The following is a 20310-nucleotide window of genomic DNA, read 5'->3' as shown; positions in this document are numbered from 1 at the left end:
AGGCCTGTCCAACGGCAGAACAGCCTGTAAAGTCATTACCGGAGTGCTTCCAAACATTCCTCCATATCCACAGGTCTTTTTCCACAAGTCTGTGTTCTGACAAGATGGCGTCGACAGACATGGCAGCTCTGCTTCTAGCTCCTAAGCAACTTTGCAGTATTTCGTGTTTTTTTTTGTGTGTGAGACAAGAATTTCGCTACACCCGCAATAACATCTGCTAAATATGTGTATGTGACCAATAAAAATTGATTTCGAGTGCCGTTTCTGCACACACACTCCTCTAGGCTGTTTGAACTCAGGCGGTGGTCTGCCAGATGAAGGCCGTTCAAAGCTGACTTCTATCAGTCCTTCCCAGAGCCTTTTGTAGTGTGGAGACTCGGCAACAGGTGACCTTTAGAGCTGAAAACCATTGACAACTTTGAACGCTCACCGCTACCCACGCCTGCCCTTCACCTGAGACAGGACCCACGCTCCTCGTAAAGGAGAGAGGTAGAACGGAGGGAGACTGAGCGAAGAGGATGTGTATCAGTGTCCAGTCGGCTGAAGTTGTCTGTTGCCAATATGTGATGTGTGGATCTCCACTTGGTCTGGAGTGAAACCTTAACAATCAACCTAGGACCTCAGACAACCCAGGTACGTTTAGATGCTAACTCACTATTTGACTTTCGCCTTTCCGACTGCCTCTATTTCTTACTATCTCTCTACCTTTTCCTCTCCTCCAGACCATGTCGGTCCCCCAGGACCTCCTGCCAAACGGCAGTCCCCTGATTGGAGCAGCGAGGCTGGGGAAGCTTTGCCTCGTTAGGCTGCTCCTGGAGAGGGGTGTTACGGAGTCTAGTTGATAGGCAATCGACTAGCCGGACTGTTCCCAGGGACTCCAGTTGTAGCCATTCGTACAAGGCACAAACAAGGCTATTGAACCTGACATTGGTGTCTGTCGTTATTCCTTTATCTAACATATCATACTGAAACATGGTATCAGAAGTGGCTCGGAAAACACACGTTTGTTATTTTTGTAGCTAAGTACAGTATAGGCGCAGTTACGTTCCATATGCGAACACACGCCGTTTCCTAGTCACAACACTGATCAACTCGTTGTTAGCTGGCTAGCTAGCATCACTACCTACGTCGATGACTGAAGGCAAAGAAATCTCATATTCCATTGCTATGGCAGCGAACATTCCGCCACCAAATCCCATGGTTCTCACAGGGGACTGGAATACTAATTGGGACAACTTTAGGGATGAATTCGAGGACTATGCGCTGGCGACCGGTCTACATGAGAAACCCAACGAGGTACAAGCGGCAACTCTGAGGAGTTTAATGGGCAGCGAATGCAGGCATATCTATCGGCACAATCTCACCCTCACAGCACGTCTACAGTGTGATGCAAAGGCTATATTGGATGCATTGGAGAATTACTTCAAACCCGCCAGAAACGTAATTTATGAGCGGTTCGTTTTCGGAAGCTGTAAACAGGAAGAGGGTGAGTCAGTACACAACTTTGTAACCCGTTTGAGAGAGAAATCCGCCACTTGTGAATACGGGGGATTGAAAGATGAATTGATTCGTGACAAAATAGTGCTGGGAATTGCAAATGAGGATACACGCCGGCGTCTACTGAGAGAGAGAGACTTAACATTAGTAACTGCCATTGAAATGTGCCGCACTGCTGAAGTCACTGACATGAGAATGAGAGCAATGGAAATCGAAACCCCACGCTCCGACGTTGATACTGTTCACGCTGTTGCTAGGCAGACATTCAGACTAAACCAATCGAGGCAGAGCAATTCACCACGAACGGTGAACACAGAGAGCCCCGTAGCATGTAAATACTGTGGGAATACACACACACGTGGCAAAGAGCACTGCCCTGCCTACGGAAAACCATGCAGAGCTTGTGGAACTAATAATCATTTTGCAAAAGTGTCTCTCAAAAGCAAAATAAGGGTGAGTGAGGGCAAGATTCTGTGTTGATGATGTCATTCAATGTTCAGAGCTGAAAAGTGAAAGTGACATTTACATGCATGAATCCATTGGGGCTGTACACTCAAGAGGGAAGAAATGGTTTGTGACACTACGATTACACAACAAGCAACAACAATGTCAACTGGATTCTGGTGCTACATGCAACGTAATGAGCTACAAAGACAAAATCAATCTGGCACCTGACACACATCTATTGCCCAGCGATACTAGACTAAAGCTCTACTCAGGAGAGCTAATGAGCTCTATGGGCACCTTTTGAGACCGAATGTGTTATTCGGGGACGCAAACACAAGCTGGAGTTTGAGATTGTAAAAACCAGTCAACATCCTCTCCTCTCAGGCTCTACATGCAAACGCCTGGGACTGATGCAGTTCACTGTACAAAATGACCTGCACATTGTGGATCATGTCCAGCATGGACCCCTGTCCAAAGAACAACTACTTAACAGATATGACGATGTATTCAACATGCCCGTTGAATCTGTGCCTGGGGAGGTACACTTTGAAGTGGATGAGAGCATCACTCCAGTCCAGTGTGCTCCTCGCAATGTGCCCATTGCAATGAAAGTGGCTGTGAAGGCCCAGCTGGACAAGTATGAGGCCGATGGCCACATGATATCTGTGACTGAACCAACTGACTGGATCAGCAATATGGTCATAGTGAAAAAACCAGAGAAGCTGAGGGTCTGCATCGACCCAAAGCATCTGAACCAAGCACTGAAACGATCCCACTACATCATGCCGACACTAGAGGATGTCCTTTATAAGCTTCCCAAGGCCAGGATTTTCACCTTGGTGGATGCCCGAGATGCATTCCTTCAATGCAAGCTGGATGAAGAAAGCAGCCTCATGACTACCTTCTGGACTCCCTGGGGTCGGAAACGCTGGCTCAAGCTCCCGTTTGGTGTCTCAGTGGCGCCTGAGATATACTAACGTAAGCAGCACGAGTTACTGGCTGGGCTCAAGGGCATTGAACCCATCGCAGATGATGTCCTGATCGTAGGCTGTGGTGACACAGACGAAGAAGCAGTACGCGACCATGATGTGAAGCTCCTGGCACTGATGGAGCGCTGCCGATCAGTTAAGCTTCGCCTTGGCCTGAAGAAGCTGCAGTTCAAGGTGAAAGACGTCCACTTCCATGGCCACATTCTCTCGGCAAAAGGCCTGAAGCCGGACCCAGACAAGGTCAGAGCGATCCTCGACATGCCAAACCGGTCTGATGCAAAAGGAGTACAGCGTCTCATCGGCTTTGCAAACTATCTTGCAAAGTTCATGTCACACCTATCAGCAGTCTGTGAGCCTCTGCGCCGGTTGCTGGACAAAGACACACCATGGCACTGGCAACCCAAGCACGAGGCCGCAGTGCAGGAGATGAAATCTCTGGCTTCATCCATGCCAGTGTTGCGCTACTACGACGTCATGAAGCCTGTCACAATCCAGAGCGACTCCAGCCAAAGGGGACTTGGATGCTGCCTTATGCAGGAAGGCCAGCCCGTTGCGTTTGCCTCGAGAGCGCTCACCCCCACCGAACAAAACTATGCACAAATTGAAAAAGAGTGCCTCAGCATCGTCTTCTCCTGCCAGCGATTCCATCACTACTTATATGGGCGAGACCTGGTCATTGCTGAAACTGACCACAAACCACTCATTGCCTTATTCAGTAAACCTCTCCTCAACGCGCCCAAGAGGCTTCAAAGCATGCTCCTGACTCTGCAAAACTACAGCCTGAAGGTCATTTACAAGCCAGGACCAGAGATGTACATCAGCGACACACTGAGCAGGGCAACAACACAATGTACAGGCAGACGCACTGTCTATCAGCGGCAGGCCATCTGTTCGCTACAGCAGGAACAACAAGATGTTCAACAGATCAATCAGGCAGACTACTTAAACGTCACAGATCAGCGTGCAAAATGGCGTCTTGTTCAGAGGTCAGAAGGTCATTATTCCCAAATCACTACGTCCAGAGATGCTTACCCGCATACACTCCAGTCACGTTGGAGGTGATGCGTGCTACCGCCAGGCTCGTGAAACATTATACTGGCCAAACATGCAAGCAGAAATTAAAGACTTTGTCAGCAACTGTACCACATGCAACGAGTACGCTCATGAACAGCAAAAGGAAACCATGATGTCACACGAACTGCCCACAAGGGCCTGGCAAATCGTCAGCATGGACTTATTCAGCCACAGACAAAAGGACTATCTTTTCATCGTTGATCACTACTCTGACTTTTGGGAAATTGAACTGCTCCCTGACTTGTCTGCAGAGACGGTCATAAAGCGCTGCAAGGCGCAGTTTGCAAGGCAAGGTCAGCCTGACAAGGTAATCACGGACAATGGCCCACAATTCACTGCACAGTTCAAGCGTTTCGCCTCAGAATGGGAGTTTGACCACGTGACCTCCTCTCCAAGACACCCAAAAGCAAATGGCAAGGCAGAATCAGCTGTCAAGATTGCAAAAAACCTGTTAAGCAGGGCCTTGCGCGACAGCAACCCCTGTCAGAGCCAATACTTACTCACGGGTGGGTCGGCTGTGCAAGCCACCGGACAGGCTTACTCTGTAAGCAAGGGACTGTTAACTTGCCCTCGGTTAATTAAAATCTATATTTGTTCTTAAATAATTAAATTGAAATTAAAAAAGGAAGATGACAACTGAAGTAAAAAAGAAAATGTAATGCTTTTTCTATTGTTATGACCTGACTGTTAAGAATTTAATGTTATGCCTTTATGTTTGCACTTTCTATTGAAAAGGATGATGTTACGGAGTCTAGTTGATAGGCAATCGACTAGCCGGACTGTTCCCCGGACTCCAGTTGTAGCCATTCGTACAAGGCACAAACAAGGCTATTGAACCTGACATTGGTGTCTGTCGTTAGTCCTTTATCTAACATATCATACTGAAACAGGGGGTGCCCAGGTCAACGAGAGAAACCCAGGAGGAGAGACTCCTCTCCTGGCCTTGTGTAAAGCCCTGAGACGGGAACCCACTGGACCTGGAACCCTGAAACTGCTCAGATACCTACTAGACAACCAGGTCTGTGTCTGCTTTTAAAGGAGAGCTCTGTAGGTTTAATTTTCCCTTGTGGGATTCTATCCTACTCTATTCTAAACAGGTGGGTCCTAAACGCCCACTGTGTGTGTGTGTGTGTGTGTGTGTGTGTGTGCCTACCTACATCCTAACCCCATCCTATCTTTCCCCACCCAGGCAGACCCTAATGCCCAGGACCGGTCAGGCCGTACAGCTCTGATGTATTCCTGTATGGAGAGGGCTGGAGCTCAGCTAGCCTCTACTCTCCTCTCAGCTGGATCTGACCCCAGTATGGCGGACTACTCTGGAGCTTCAGCTATGGTCTACACTATCAATGCACAGCACCAGCCTACACTACAGGTCAGCAGGGAGGAGGGGTGTGTGTGTGTGGATGTGTTTAACTTTACTTGGTGGGACCAGAACAGAGGAGATGAGGGAGAGGAGGAAAGGAGGAGCGGGAGTGAGACCCTATGTTAGCTGTTGTGGTGTGATATGTGTAGTTACTTGTAATAACCTCTAGAGCATGCTGGACACTTATTTAGTGCTTGCTGACCTGAATGTGTGGATACATATCAACAGTCTAAAGCCGTAATCTCCAATCCAAATAATTTGTTGGAATCATTTGTTTATTAGATATTTCCTATTTATACTGTATGGATAATAAAACCCATCCTTTATTCAGTTGTGGTGTAGCTTTTCCCCCCATTCCCACACTGAAAGTTGTCACTGAACTTTAGTCTGTCTTGCTTTATGATAGTTAAATGTGACTATCATTTGCTAGAGGGGAATATGCTAGAGGGGAATATGCTAGAGGGGAATATGCTAGAGGGGAATATGCTAGAGGGGAATATGCTAGAGGGGAATATGCTAGAGGGGAATATGCTAGAGGGGAATATGCTAGAGGGGAATATGCTAGAGGGGAATATGCTAGAGGGGAATATGCTAGAGGGGAATATGCTAGAGGGGAATATGCTAGAGGGGAATATGCTAGAGGGGAATATGCTAGAGGGGAATATGCTAGAGGGGAATATGCTAGAGGGGCTATATGCTAGGGGGCTAATATGCTAGAGGGGAATATGCTAGAGGGGAATATGCTAGATATGCTAGGGGGAATATATGCTAGAGGGGAATATATGCTAGAGGGGAATATATGCTAGAATAATGCTAGAAATATGCGCTAGATAAGGAATATATGCTAGATAAGGAATATATGCTAGATAAGGAATATATGCTAGAGGAGAATATTCTAGATAAGGAATATATGATAGAGGAGAATATTCTAGATAAGGAATATATGATAGAGGAGAATATTCTAGATAAGGAATATGCGCTAGAGGGGAATATGCGCTAGATAAGGAATATATGCTAGATAAGGAATATATGATAGAGGAGAATATGCTAGATAAGGAATATATGATAGAGGAGAATATGCTAGATAAGGAATATATGATAGAGGAGAATATGCTAGATAAGGAATATATGATAGAGGAGAATATGCTAGATAAGGAATATATGATAGAGGAGAATATTCTAGATAAGGAATATGATAAGTGATGATTTTAGATTTAGATTTTTCACCATCTTTCACCGTTATAGTGCAATTCATGTATTGTTTAGTGTTGTATTGTAGTGGTTTTGTTGGCATGCATCCAACATAAAATCGTCACTTATCATATTCCCTCTATCATATTCTGGGAATTATATTCCCCTCTGTCATATTCCCTTCCATCATATTCCCATCTATCATATTCTGGGAATTATATTCCCCTCTATCATATTCCCCTCTATCATATTCTGGGAATTATATTCCCTCTATCATATTCCCTCTCATATTCCCCTCTATCATATTCCCTCTCATATTCCCCTCTATCATATTCCCTCTCATATTCCCCTCTATCATATTCCCTCTCATATTCCCCTCGATCATATTCCCTCTCATATTCCTCTCGATCATATTCTGGGAATTATATTCCCCTCTATCATTTTCCCTCTGTCATATTCCTCTATCATTTTCCTTATATATCATATTACCCTCTATCATATATCGCTCTATCATATTTCTTCCGTCATATTCCCCTCAATGCGAGCTGTGGCAAGAAGGTTTGCTGTGTCTGTCAGCGTAGTGTCCAGAGCATGGAGGCGCTACCAGGAGACAGGCCAGTACATCAGGAGATGTGGAGGAGGCCGTAGGAGGGCAACAACCCAGCAGCAGGACCACTATATCCGCCTTTGTGCAAGGAGGAGCAGGCGGAGCACTGCCAGAGCCCTGCAAAATGACCTCCAGCAGGCCACAAATGTGCATGTGTCTGCTCAAACGGTCAGAAACAGACTCCATGAGGGTGGTATGAGGGCCCGACGTCCACAGGTGGGGGTTGTGCTTACAGCCCAACACCATGCAGGACATTTGACATTTGCCAGAGAACACCAAGATTTGCTAATTCGCCACTGGCTTCACACAGATTTTATTTATTTTTTATTTTATTTCACCTTTATTTAACCAGGTAGGCAAGTTGAGAACAAGTTCTCATTTACAATTGCGACCTGGCCAAGATAAAGCAAAGCAGTTCGACAGATACAACGACACAGAGTTACACATGGAGTAAAACAAACATACAGTCAATAATACAGTATAAACAAGTCTATATACGATGTGAGCAAATGAGGTGAAAAGGGAGGTAAAGGCAAAAAAAGGCCATGGTGGCAAAGTAAATACAATATAGCAAGTAAAACACTGGAATGGTAGATTTGCAATGGAAGAATGTGCTGTTTGGGCTAAATTATAGGTGGGCTATGTACAGGTGCAGTAATCTGTGAGCTGCTCTGACAGTTGGTGCTTAAAGCTAGTGAGGGAGATAAGTGTTTCCAGTTTCAGAGATTTTTGTAGTTCGTTCCAGTCATTGGCAGCAGAGAACTGGAAGGAGAGGCGGCCAAAGAAAGAATTGGTTTTGGGGGTGACTAGAGAGATACTGCTCCCTGCTGGAGCGTGTGCTACAGGTGGGAGATGCTATGGTGACCAGTGAGCTGAGATAAGGGGGGACTTTACCTAGCAGGGTCTTGTAGATGACATGGAGCCAGTGGGTTTGGCGACGAGTATGAAGCGAGGGCCAGCCAACGAGAGCGTACAGGTCGCAATGGTGGGTAGTATATGGGGCTTTGGTGACAAAACGGATTGCACTGTGATAGACTGCAGGGATGGGAGATCAATATCCTTCCAGGATACCCCGGCCAGGTCGATTAGAAAGGCCTGCTCGCTGAAGTGTTTCAGGGAGCGTTTTACAGTGATGAGTGGAGGTCGTTTGACCGCTGACGCATTACGGATGCAGGCAATGAGGCAGTGATCGCTGAGATCCTGGTTGAAGACAGCAGAGGTGAATTTAGAGGGCAAGTTGGTTAGGATGATATCTATGAAGGTGCCCGTGTTTAAGGCTTTGGGGAGGTACCTGGTAGGTTCATTGATAATTTGTGTGAGATTGAGGGCATCAAGTTTAGATTGTAGGATGGCTGGGGTGTTAAGCATGTTCCAGTTTAGGTCGCCTAGCAGCACGAGCTCTGACGATAGATGGGGGGCAATCAGTTCACATATGGTGTCCAGAGCACAGCTGGGGGCAGAGGGTGGTCTATAGCAGGCGGCAACGGTGAGAGACTTGTTTTTAGAGAGGTGGATTTTTAAAAGTAGAAGTTCAAATTGTTTGGGTACAGACCTGGATAGTAGGACAGAACTCTGCAGGCTATCTTTGCAGTAGATTGCAACACCGCCCCCTTTGGCAGTTCTATCTTGTCTGAAAATGTTGTAGTTTGGAATTAAAATTTCAGAATTTTTGGTGGTCTTCCTAAGCCAGGATTCAGACACAGCTAGAACATCCGGGTTGGCAGAGTGTGCTAAAGCAGTGAATAGAACAAACTTAGGGAGGAGGCTTCTAATGTTAACATGCATGAAACCAAGGCTATTACGGTTACAGAAGTCGTCAAAAGAGAGCGCCTGGGGAATAGGAGTGGAGCTAGGCACTGCAGGGCCTGGATTCACCTCTACATCGCCAGAGGAACATAGGAGGAGTAGAATAAGGGTGCGGCTAAAAGCAATAAGAATTGGTCGTCTAGAACGTCTGGAACAGAGAGTAAAAGGAGGTTTCTGGGGGCGATAAAATAGCATCAAGGTATAATGTACAGACAAAGGTATGGTAGGATGTGAATACAGTGGAGGTAAACCTAGGTATTGAGTGATGAAGAGAGAGATTTTGTCTCTAGAAACATAATTGAAACCAGGAGATGTCATTGCATGTGTGGGTGGTGGAACTAATAGGTTGGATAAGGTATAGTGAGCAGGACTAGAGGCTCTACAGTGAAATAAGCCAATAAATACTAACCAGAACAGCAATGGACAAGGCATATTGACATTAAGGAGAGGCATGCTTAGTCGAGTGATCAAAAGGGTCCGGTGAGTGGAGAGGTTGGTTGGGAGTCACGTTGTGAGACCATATGCTGGTGCGGTTGGCCCTGGGTTCCTCCTAATGCAAGACAATGCTAGACCACATGTGGCTGGAGTGTGTCAGCAGTTCCTGCAAGAGGAAGGCATTGATGCTATGGACTGGCCCGCCCGTTCCCCAGACCTGAATCCAATTGAGCACATCTGGGACATCATGTCTCACTCCATCCACCAACGCCACGTTGCACCACAGACTGTCCAGGAGTTGGCGGATGCTTTAGTCCAGGTCTGGGAGGAGATCCCTCAGGAGACCATCCGCCACCTCATCAGGAGCATGCCCAGGCATTGTAGGGAGGTCATACAGGCACGTGGAGGCCACACACACTACTGAGCCTCATTTTGACTTGTTTTAAGGACGAACAGACATAGAACAAGACAGGAACAGTGTCAGCACACTGGTAAACAAGGACATATGACAATCAATACAGAAGCAGGGAACAGAGAGGGAACCCGACAGATATGGGGATGTTAATGATAGAGGTGATTGAGTCCAGGTGAGAACAATAATCGCTGACCCGCAAGATGGGGGAAGGCAGGTGTGAATAATGATAATGGCAGAAGCGATCAATGCTGGGGAGCTTGGTGCCCTCGACAGACAGGGGGGAAGATAGGTAGCAGGAGTGACACATATTCCCTCTATCATTTCAATCTCTCATATTCCTGTCTATCATATTCCTTAAATATCATATTACCCTCTATCATATTCCCCTTTATCATATTCCCCTCTATCATATTCCTCTCTTATTCCCTCTATCATATTCCTCTATCATATTCCTCTCTCATATCATATCATATTTATCCTCATATTCCCCTCATATTTCCCCTCTATCTCTATCATATTCCTCTCTATCATATTCACTCTATCATATTCCCTCTATCATATTCCTCTCTATCATATTCCCTCTATCATATTCCCTCTATCATATTCCTCTATAATATTCCCCTCTAGCATATTCCTCTGTCATATTCATCTCTATTGTATTCCTCTATCATATACCTCTCTATTGTATTCCTCTGTCATAATCCTCTATTTCATATTCCCTCTATCATATTCCTCTATTTCATACTCCCTTAGTCATATTCCCCTCTATCATGTGCCTCTATCATATTCCCTCTATGGCAGCTTTGAGTGATGTATTGTTGTCCCTACCTTCTTGTGTTTTTTGTTGTTTTCTGTGCCTTACAATGTTTGTGCCCTGTTTTGTTCTGCTAACATGTTGTGTTGCCTCCATGTTGTTGTCAGGTTCTGTTGCAACCATGTTGTGTTGCTGCCGTGCTATGTTGTCGTGTTGGGTCTATCATTATGTAGTGTTGTGTTGTCATTCTTGTTGTGATGTGTGTTTTGTCCTATATTTATATTTTTACTCCAAGCCCCCATCCCCGCAGGAGGCCTTTTACCTTTTGGTAGGCCGTCATTGTAAATCAAAATTTGTTCTTAACTGTCACGACTTCTGCCGAGGTTGGCTCTCCTGCCCGTTCGGGCGGTGCTCGGCGGTCGTCGTCACCGTCCTACTAGCCACTACCGATCCCTTTTCGTGTATCTGTTGGTTTTGTCTGATTGGTTTCACCTGTGTGTTGTTTAGTTAATTAGTGTCTGTATATAATGTAGGTTGTCCCACCCTTGTTTTGTGCGGGATTGTTTATTTTGTCATTCATTTTTCGTCTGTCGGTGTTATTGTGTTTCTTATTCTCCGGTTAGTCTGTTATCCTGTGTTGGATAATTTCACCCTGTGTGTGTTTGGGTTGACCGTGTTTGTTTTGTTCACCGGAGAATAAACTTTATATCGCTATCTGCTCTCTGCACCTGATTCCACTCACCTTGATTAGACGTGACATTAACTGACTTGCCTAGTTAAATAAATGTTCAATTAAATAAAATTAATAAAATATCATATTCCTCTCTAGCATATTCATCTGTATCATATTCCTCTCTATCATATTCCCCTATATCATATTCCACTCTATCATATTCCTCTATCATATTCCTCTCTATCATATTCCTCTATCATATTCCTCTCTATCATATTCCTCTCTATCATATTCCTCTCTATCATATTCCCCTCTATCATATTCCTCTCTATCATATTCCTCTCTATCATATTCCTCTATATCAAATTCCTCTCTATCCTCCATCCACTCCCACTCCCTTTCCTTCCTCCTCATCTCAGCACAGCTCCACTCCATCGGGTAGATTTGGAATTCAACATTTTAACAGTGCAACACTCCCCAGATTTGTGAAATGTAAACATTGGGTGTTTATACTGTGTTATACAGTATGCCTTGACAAAAATCAAACAGAGAGTAAACCTTTTTATTGATTTTTTAAATTATTTTTTTCATTGCATGCAAAAATATCGTATACCTCCCTGCTCTCTCTCTCTAAATACCCAGTCTACTCATCCATCTTCAAGCTTTCATCCTTTCCCTGCTCTTCTATCACCCTCTCAGTTCCACCTCCAGCTGGCTCCCTCTTTTTCTTCTCTAGTCTCTTCCTCTCCTCTTTCCTCATCTTTTCTCTCTTCTTCTCCTCCTTTTCTTGAATCTTTCTCTCCATCTCCAAGAACTCAGCTTGAGCTTTCTCTCTCTTTTTCAGCTCCTCAGAACACTTCTTCTCTTTCTTAATCCTGTCTTTCATCATGTGATTATGTATCTTCATCAGCCCCTCTAACCTCTTTTTCTCTGCCTTTTCCTTCTCTTTTCTTTCCTTCTCTCTCTTTTTCTGTTCTAACTTCTCCCTCTTTTTCTCAGCCTTCATGACTTTCTTCTGCTCTTTCTCTCTCTCATTCATCTCTTTCTTCTCCCTCTTTTTGTTCTCCTCCTCCTTGTTTTTCTTCTCCTTTCTCTCTTTCTCGTCATCTTTCAACTTCTTATGCAGTTTCTTATTTTTCTCTTTTTCCTTCATCTTCAAAAATGGGATTTTCTGCATGTGGTTCATGACCAGAAAGCCCACTCTTCCAAGGATGGTCTCTGCTCTCTCTGATGACGGCATCCCATTGGAGCTCTTGGAATGGGCACAGTCCGCCTCACGCTTCAATCCCTCCCTCTGTCTCACCTCCTCCTTGTGGTCCTTGTCATGGATGCATCCCAGGATTGGAGGAATTGCTCGGACAGGGCTTTTATCACAAGTCAGTTCCTCTCTCTTAACAGTGGATGCAACTGCACTTGCCTCGGTGTCAACTGAGCACTCTGTGTTGTCCTCAACTGTCTCCTCTGGCAGTTGGTGGTCGTTGTTGTTGTGGATGCATGGCAGAACTGAAGGACTTTTATCTTCCCAAGTGTAAATGGCAACAGTTGCTTCTTTGTCTACTGAGAACTCTGTGTTGTCCTCAACTTTCTCCCATAGCTGTTTGTGGTCAATGCTGTGGGTGCAGGGCAGCCTTAGAGGCAGTGCTGCGGGTGCAGGAAGACTCTTATCAGCTGAAAACTCCTCTTGGAGGACAGCGGACACGGAAGCGGCAGATTCACTGGCGACTGGACACTTGTTGGTTCCCTCTACTGCCTCCTCTGGCAGTTTGTAGTCATTGTCAAAGACAGGTGGCAGACTTGGAGGCAGCATTGGGACAGGGCATTTAGCTGTTGATCTGTCCACTCCATCAACAGTAGCTGTGCCTGAAGTGTTCTCTGTAGCACCTGAGACCTCATAGGCATCCTCTACTGTCTGCTCTGTAGGCTTGAAGTCATCGTCAAAGACTGGTGGCAGGCATGGAGGCAGCACTGAAGGAAGACTTCTGGCTGCCCATCGGTTCTCTCTCTTGACAGTGGCTGTGTCTGCAGTGGCCTCTTTGGCAACTCGGCACTCTGTGGCTGAAACAGCAGGCTGGGAGGTTCCTGGGACAATTAATGAATTGCCAACGAACCGCTGAGCCAGTGGTGGGAGGGAGAAAGGATAGAATCTGTCCTCTTCCTTTATATTAGATATTGCCACTGGAGCAACTGAGAGCTCAGTGGTTCCCTCTACTGTCTGCTGTGGTGGAATGGAGTCATCGTTAAAGAAGTGTGGCAGGTATCGATGCAGCATTGAGGAAAGATGTGTATCTGTCAATAAGTCCTCTCTTTTACCAGTAGATACATCTGCTGTGGCCTCTGTGGCAACTGGGCACTCAGCAGGGACAAAGTATGAAAATACAATGAACCGCTGTGCATCCTGAGCGCGTATGGCCAATTGAGAGGGGGGATGTAACATGGTTGGTATAGGCCTCCGATTGGTGAAAGCCAGCGGTGGGAGGGAGTCAATACAGGGAGCCATGAACTCAGTGAGTGGACGGTTGGTCACATCTCTCACATTCTGCGGGAGAAAAGAAACAGACATGTTGAAAGTGATCACATTCACGACATACATACTTTATGAGTCAACGCTATTTACTTATACATCACATATACAGTGCCTTCGGAAAGTATTCAGACCCCTTCACTTTTTCCACATTTTGTTACCTTACAGCCTAATTCAAAAATTTAATAAATCGTTTTTTTCCCTCATCAATCTACACACAATAGCCCATAATGGCAAAGCAAAAACAGAATTGTTCCAAATTCATTACAAAGAAAATGTGAAATATCACATTTACATAAGTATCCAGACCCTTTACTCAGTACGTTGTTGAAGCACCTTTGGCAGCGATTTTAGCATAGAATCTTCTTGGGTATTAAGCTACAAGCTTGGAAATCTTGTGTTTGGGGAATTCTCCCAATCTTAGGAGAATCCAAGTTAGGTTGGATGGGGAGATTTTCTGCACAGCTATTTTCCGGTCTCTCCAGAGATGTTCGATCAGGTACAAGTCCAGTCTCTGGATGGGCCAATAAAGGACATTCAGAGACTTGTCCCGAAGAAACTTCTGCGTTGTCTTGGCTATGTACATAGGGTCATTGTTCTGTTGGAAGGTGACTCTTCACCATACTCTGAGGTCCTGATTGTTCTGGAGCAGGTTGTAATCAAGGATCTCTCTGTACTTTGCTCTGTTCATCTTTGCCTAGATCCTGACTAGTCTCCCATTCCCTGCAATTGAAAAACATCCCCACAGCATGATGCTGCCACCACCATGCTTCACCGAAGGGGTGGTGGCAGATTTACTCCAGATGTGACCCTTGGCATTGGGGCAAAAGAGTTCAATCTTGATTTCATCAGACCAGAGCATCTTGTTTCTCATGGTCTGAGAGACTTCAGGTGCCTTTTGGCAAACTCCAAGCAGGCTGTCATGTGCCTTCTACTGAGGAGTAGCTTCCATCTGGCCACTCTACCTTAAAGGCCTGATTGATGGAGTGCTGCAGAGATGATTGTCCTTCTGGAAGGTTCTCCCATCTCCACAGAGGAAATCTAGAGCTCTGTCAGAGTCACCATCTGGTTCTTGGTCACCTCCCTGACCAAAGCCCTTCTCCCCCGATTGCTCAGTTTGGCTGGGCGGCCAGCTCTAGGAAGAGTCTTGGTGGTTCCAAACATCTTCCATTTAAGAATGATGGAGAACAGTGCGTTCTTGGGGACCTTCAATGTTGAGGAGAGGTTTTGTACCCTTCCCCAGATCTGTGCCTCGACACAATCCTGTTTCGGAGCTCTACGGAGAATTCCTTCAACCTCATGGTTTGTTGTTTGCTCTGACATGAACTGTCAACTGTGGGACCTTATATAGACAGGTGTGTGCCTTTCCAAATCATGTCCAATCAGTTGAAAATACAACTGGTGGATTCCAGTCATGTTGCAGAAACATCTCAAGGATGATCAGTGGAAACAGGATGAACATGAGATAATTTACAGTCTCATAGCAAAGGGTCTGAATACTTACGTAAAAAAGGTATTTCAACATTTCTAAAAACCTGTATTTGCTTTGTCAATATGGGGTATTGTTTGTAGATTGCTGAGAATTTGCATATATTCAATCAATTTTAAAATAAGGCTATTAGGTTAAAAAAAGTAGCTAAAGTCAAGGTGTCCGAATTCTTTCCAAAGGCACTGTATATATCTAGTGTCCTCTCAGATGCTCTGCACCAGTCTGTACCAACCCTGGGTCTTCTAGCCAATGGGTCAACTAATTGTAAAAATACATGCCCCACACCCAGCATAACATTTGACATTTTAGACATCTAGCAGATGCTTTTATCCAGAACGACTTACAGTTAGTGCATTCAACTTAAGGTAACTAGGTGGGACAACCATATAATCCTGATATGAAGGTCTACGAGAGATCGCTTGGTCTAGTTCTTTTTATTTATTTAAGACAACCATAAGAACTGAGGACTATGTCCATAACAATACTCAAACAGAGAGACAGACACGATACAACACAAGAAAAGATGTCAGACAAAATATTGTTAGCTTACAATTCATGGCATATCATTTTGCCCGGATATTGACATGTATTTGCTTTAATCAATATTGTTCAATAGAACTCTAGTCAACTTTGTCAAAGTTGGTCTTGTTACCTCCTCAATCAGGCTTGGCATTTTCCTCGTCTCAAACCAAATCCTCTTCATCTCCTTCTCCTGCTCCCTCTGGATCTGTCTCACCAGAGCCAACCTGGCTCCCAGCTCCATCATGTAGTCTGTCTGGATCTCCCTTTCCTTCAACTGACACTCAGCCCTCCTCTGTGTCAGCATTGAACCCTCCATGTCTTCCTCCTAGCTAACAATAACTCTGAAAAATACATAACGTTGTAGTAAGTGGCGTGTTGCTCACCAAAGAATAATGCATCTCTTTACAATGTGCACACATTTTCTTCCCATTTACTTACAATGAAGCAAGTGACAATCCTGATCCAGAGGTGATTACGCAATAGGCCTATCTGAATTACTAGTAAAAAGTTGGCTACCTGAAACTCGACCAAGTTCAAATGAATCAAATTTTTGCCTTTCCTATCATTATGTGCACAATATCCTTTATGACATCATCATTGTGATGCAAGGCGTTGCCATTGGAGATGACAAAGCACAACACAGACTTTAAAAAGAAAACTTCAGTCTCCCTCTGTACGTTACTACTGAGCCTTATCCAGTCATTTTCAACCCCCCCCCCACTCCTCCATATTGGGCCTGGTTTTCACAAAACACACTAATCACTTATATCATATCATTCAAAAAAGGTTTGGGGTAGAAAATGACTCTGTATCCATGCAGGACCTAACTTATTGTACAGTTTCATATATTGTATAAAACAAGGAGGTAAACACTCCAGTCTTCTCTTTGAGTGCCCCTGTGTGCACCTTCATGTAAAGAGTAAAGATCAATTCAACCATTTGAAATGGATGACCATTCATTTAAGAAAAACTGATTTTCATTAGCAATTTAGCAACTACAAATTAGGTAGGTCGACTTGTTTTTTTACATAACCTTCCCTTTTGGTACATATTTATTCAGATAATTGATTACAATATCAGTTGTTATTAACAGAGAGAGGGTTTTCTTTCATCAATATAATGCATTTGCCATTAGCCTGGCTCACTACAACAACTAACATGTCATCTCAGGTGTCAGGATGAACCATTTTCTCACAAAAATTGGATTCAAACAAACTGTCTCTCGTCAACAGTTTCACTTGTCACCATGATTGCATGTTAGGCCTAAATAAAAGGTAATGTAAGTACACAAGTAATTTGAAAAGTAGTTATTCTACAGAAACATAGTTATACAGTAAGTTATATTACAACCTACCTCTCCAGTAAGCAGTGTGTTCTCTCTCTCTCTAATGAAATAGGACATTAATAATCTGTCAGTAGTTAGTTGAATCAGTACCTTTACACTGTTCTGTTTGTCTGTACAACAGTTAACCTCCCAGAATCAGAATCTTGTGATGTCACAATGAAGGCCTCATTGCCATGACTACCCACAGAAGCTCTCATGTGTAGTCAAATGCTGGAACAATTCACTTTTTTAGCCTATGCAGCACAGTCATAACTGATATTTGCATTGAATCCATGTAACCACATTTTTTATTCAAATAAAATGCTCTACCTCATTTCAAATGGTTGACCATTCATAATACAGGTGTTTTGACTAATTCAAAGTCAATATGTTTTAGATATCACAACTAGCATCCAGGTTTACTTAGGTTATTTGTTTGATCTCAGCCTACCACTAATGTCAATGTTTACCAGTCAAACGTTTGGACACACCTACTCATTCAAGGTTTTTTTCTCTTTTTTTCTACATTGTAGAATAATAGTGAAGACATCAAAACTATGAAATAACACATACAGTGGGGGGGAAAGTATTTAGTCAGCCACCAATTGTGCAAGTTCTTCCACTTAAAAAGATGAGAGAGGCCTGTAATTTTCATCATAGGTACACTTTAAAAAAAAGTCCATATTATGGCAAGAACAGCTCAAAACAGCAACGAGAAATGACAGTCCATCATTACTTTAAGACATGAAGATCAGACAATCAGCAAAATGTCAAGAACTTTGACAGTTCCCCCCCAACCCCTCTTGTACGCTGCTGCTACTCTGTGTTTATCATATATGCACAGTCACTTTAAATATACATTCATGTACATACTTCCTCAATTGGCCCGACCAACCAGTGCGCCCACACATTGGCTAAACGGGTTATCTGCATTATGTCCCGCCACCCTCCACCAGTCAACCCCTATTTTACGCTACTGCTACTCTCTGTTCATCATATATGCACAGTCACTTTAATCATATCTACATGTACATACTACCTCAATCAGCCTGACTAACAGGTATGTAGCCTCGCTACTTTTATAGCCTCGCTACTGTTATTTTTCACTGTCTTTTTACTGTTGTTTTATTTCTTTACTTACCTATTGTTCACCTAATACCTTTCTTGCATTATTGGTTAGAGCCAAGCATTTCTCTACACCTGTTGTATTGTGACAAAATAAACTTTGATTTGATTTGAAGAACCAAGCATTTCCTTTATTTAACCAGGCAAGTCAGTTAAGAACAAATTCTTATTTTCAATGACGGCCTAGGAACAGTGGGTTAACTGCCTGTTCAGGGGCAGAACAACAGATTTATTTGTACCTTGTCAGCTCGGGGTTTGATTTCCGGTTACTAGAAACCACTACCCTGCCGACATCAAGGCCATGATGAAACTGGCTCTCATGAGGACCGCCACAGGAAAGGAAGACCCAGAGTTACCTCTGCTGCAGAGGATACGTTCATTAGAGTTACCAGCCTCATAAATTGCATTCCAAAGAAATGCTTCACAGAGTTCAAGTAACAGACACATCTCAACATCAACTGTTCAGAGGAGACTGCATGAATCAGTCCTTCATGGTCAAATTTCTGCAAAGAAACCACTACTAAAGGACACCAATAATAAGAAGACACTTGCTTGGGCCTAGAAACACAAGCAATAGACATTAGACCAGTGGAAATCTGTCCATTTGTCTGATCAGTCCAAATTTGAGATTTTGGTTCCAACCGCTGTGTCTTTGTGAGATGCAGAGTAGGTGAATGGATGATCTCCGCATATGTAGTTCCCAGCGTGAAGCATGGAGGAGGTGTGATGGTATGGAGGTGCTTTGCTGGTGACACTGTCTGGGATTTATTTAGAATTCAAGCACACTTAACCGGCATGGCTACCACAGCATTCTGCAGCGATCCGCCATCCCATCTGGTTTGCACTTAGTGGAACTCTCATTTGTTTTCAACAGGACAATGACCCAACACACCTCCAGGCTGTGTAAGGGCTATTTGAACAAGAAGGAGAGTGATGAGTGCTGCATCAGATGACCTGGCCTCCACAATCACCCGACCTCAACCCAATTGAGATGGTTTGGGATGAGTTTGACCACAGAGTGAAGGAAAAGCAGCCAACAAGTGCTCAGCATATGTGGGAACTCCTTCAAGACTGTTGGAAAAGCATTCCAGGTGAAGCTGGTTGAGAGATCGCCAAAAGTGTACAAAGCTGACATCAAGGCAACGGGTGGCAACTTTGAAGAATCTCAAATATATAATATATTTTGATTTGTTAATTTTAGATAAAACAATTGGCCATTGGACTCAACAATGAGTGGTTTGGGAGGAATCAGTGGCTAACTGTGGCTAACTCCATTGCAATGCAATCATTAGCCTGCTATTCACTGGAACCCAAGTCTAAGGGGTCTCTTTTCATTTAAAATCATAAACATTCAACATTGGCCATGCTGTCAATGAAGATTATTTGTGCACTGTTAACTCGTGCAAAATCTGACTTTAGTAAGTTCAAGACATTTTGAGCTTGGGAAAATACACTGAACTTTCATCCAGCTCAGTTCCTCAGGCCTCATTCTAGAGCTTGAAGATCACTGACATCAATTCAAGCTTTTTGTTGTTGTTGAGTTCCCAGTTTTCTTGAAAGCACCATGAATCCAGAGGATACCAGACTTTGATAACAAAGTATGCTGACAAAATTTTCCCACGATGGACAGCCGCACCACCTTCCTGTTCAAGTGAGCACAGCACAACAAGGTGAGTCCAAAAATGTATTGTATGCTGCTGCATAAATGACGTAATATGGCAGAGAGATATATATACTGTAGCTAAGAAAGTAAGTAAGCTGTTAGCAGACCATGTGCCTCACCGAATGAATGAACTATTCCACTACCAGACAAGGCTTTGCTGATAGCCAGGTGCAGCAGTTGTACTGATGTTGGGACTCAGCTGTTGGGACAGCTTTATGTAGGCTCTAACAGTATGTGGGCACCATCTTTCACCGTTAGTGCAATTAATGTATTGTTTAGTGTTGTATTGTGTAGTGGTTTTGTTGGCATGCATCCAACATTTTTTTTTTTCTTTGCCCCACCAAGATATACAAACTAAAATCGTCACATCATATTCCCTAAAATTCCCCTCATCATATTCCCTTCCATCATAATC

General features: G+C 44.0%; 2 protein-coding genes across 3 annotated transcripts; one reads left to right on the top strand and one right to left on the bottom strand.

Annotated features, from left to right (window-relative positions):
• Positions 1–180: 180 nt before the first annotated feature.
• Positions 181–6052, top strand: LOC121846180. 2 transcript variants are annotated; one of them, XR_006083097.1, is made up of 3 exons: positions 181–633; positions 4898–5025; positions 5197–6052. XR_006083097.1 is itself a non-coding variant. In XM_042319497.1 (3 exons), exons 1-3 carry the CDS (start codon positions 1132–1134, stop codon positions 5494–5496), a joined length of 783 nt encoding a protein of 260 aa, XP_042175431.1. In that variant the 5' UTR covers positions 758–1131; the 3' UTR covers positions 5497–6052. The 2 variants fall into 2 exon arrangements, 1 of the variants encoding a protein (XP_042175431.1); XM_042319497.1 differs by lacking the exon at positions 181–633 and adding an exon at positions 758–1486.
• Positions 6053–6067: 15 nt separating this feature from the next.
• On the bottom strand, positions 6068–16481 carry LOC121846182. The gene is made up of 3 exons (XM_042319505.1): positions 15914–16481; positions 12232–13787; positions 6068–6083 (listed from the first exon to the last, which is right to left on the bottom strand). The coding sequence occupies exons 1-3, from the start codon at positions 16097–16099 to the stop codon at positions 6068–6070; spliced, it is 1758 nt and encodes a 585-aa protein (XP_042175439.1). The 5' UTR covers positions 16100–16481.
• Positions 16482–20310: the final 3829 nt, after the last annotated feature.

The sequence above is a fragment of the Oncorhynchus tshawytscha genome, unplaced genomic scaffold (genome assembly GCF_018296145.1).
Source record: "Oncorhynchus tshawytscha isolate Ot180627B unplaced genomic scaffold, Otsh_v2.0 Un_scaffold_1528_pilon_pilon, whole genome shotgun sequence".
Taxonomy (NCBI): Eukaryota; Metazoa; Chordata; class Actinopteri; order Salmoniformes; family Salmonidae; genus Oncorhynchus; species Oncorhynchus tshawytscha.
Note: the sequence above shows the minus strand (reverse complement) of the source record. Positions and strands in the feature narration are given on the sequence as shown.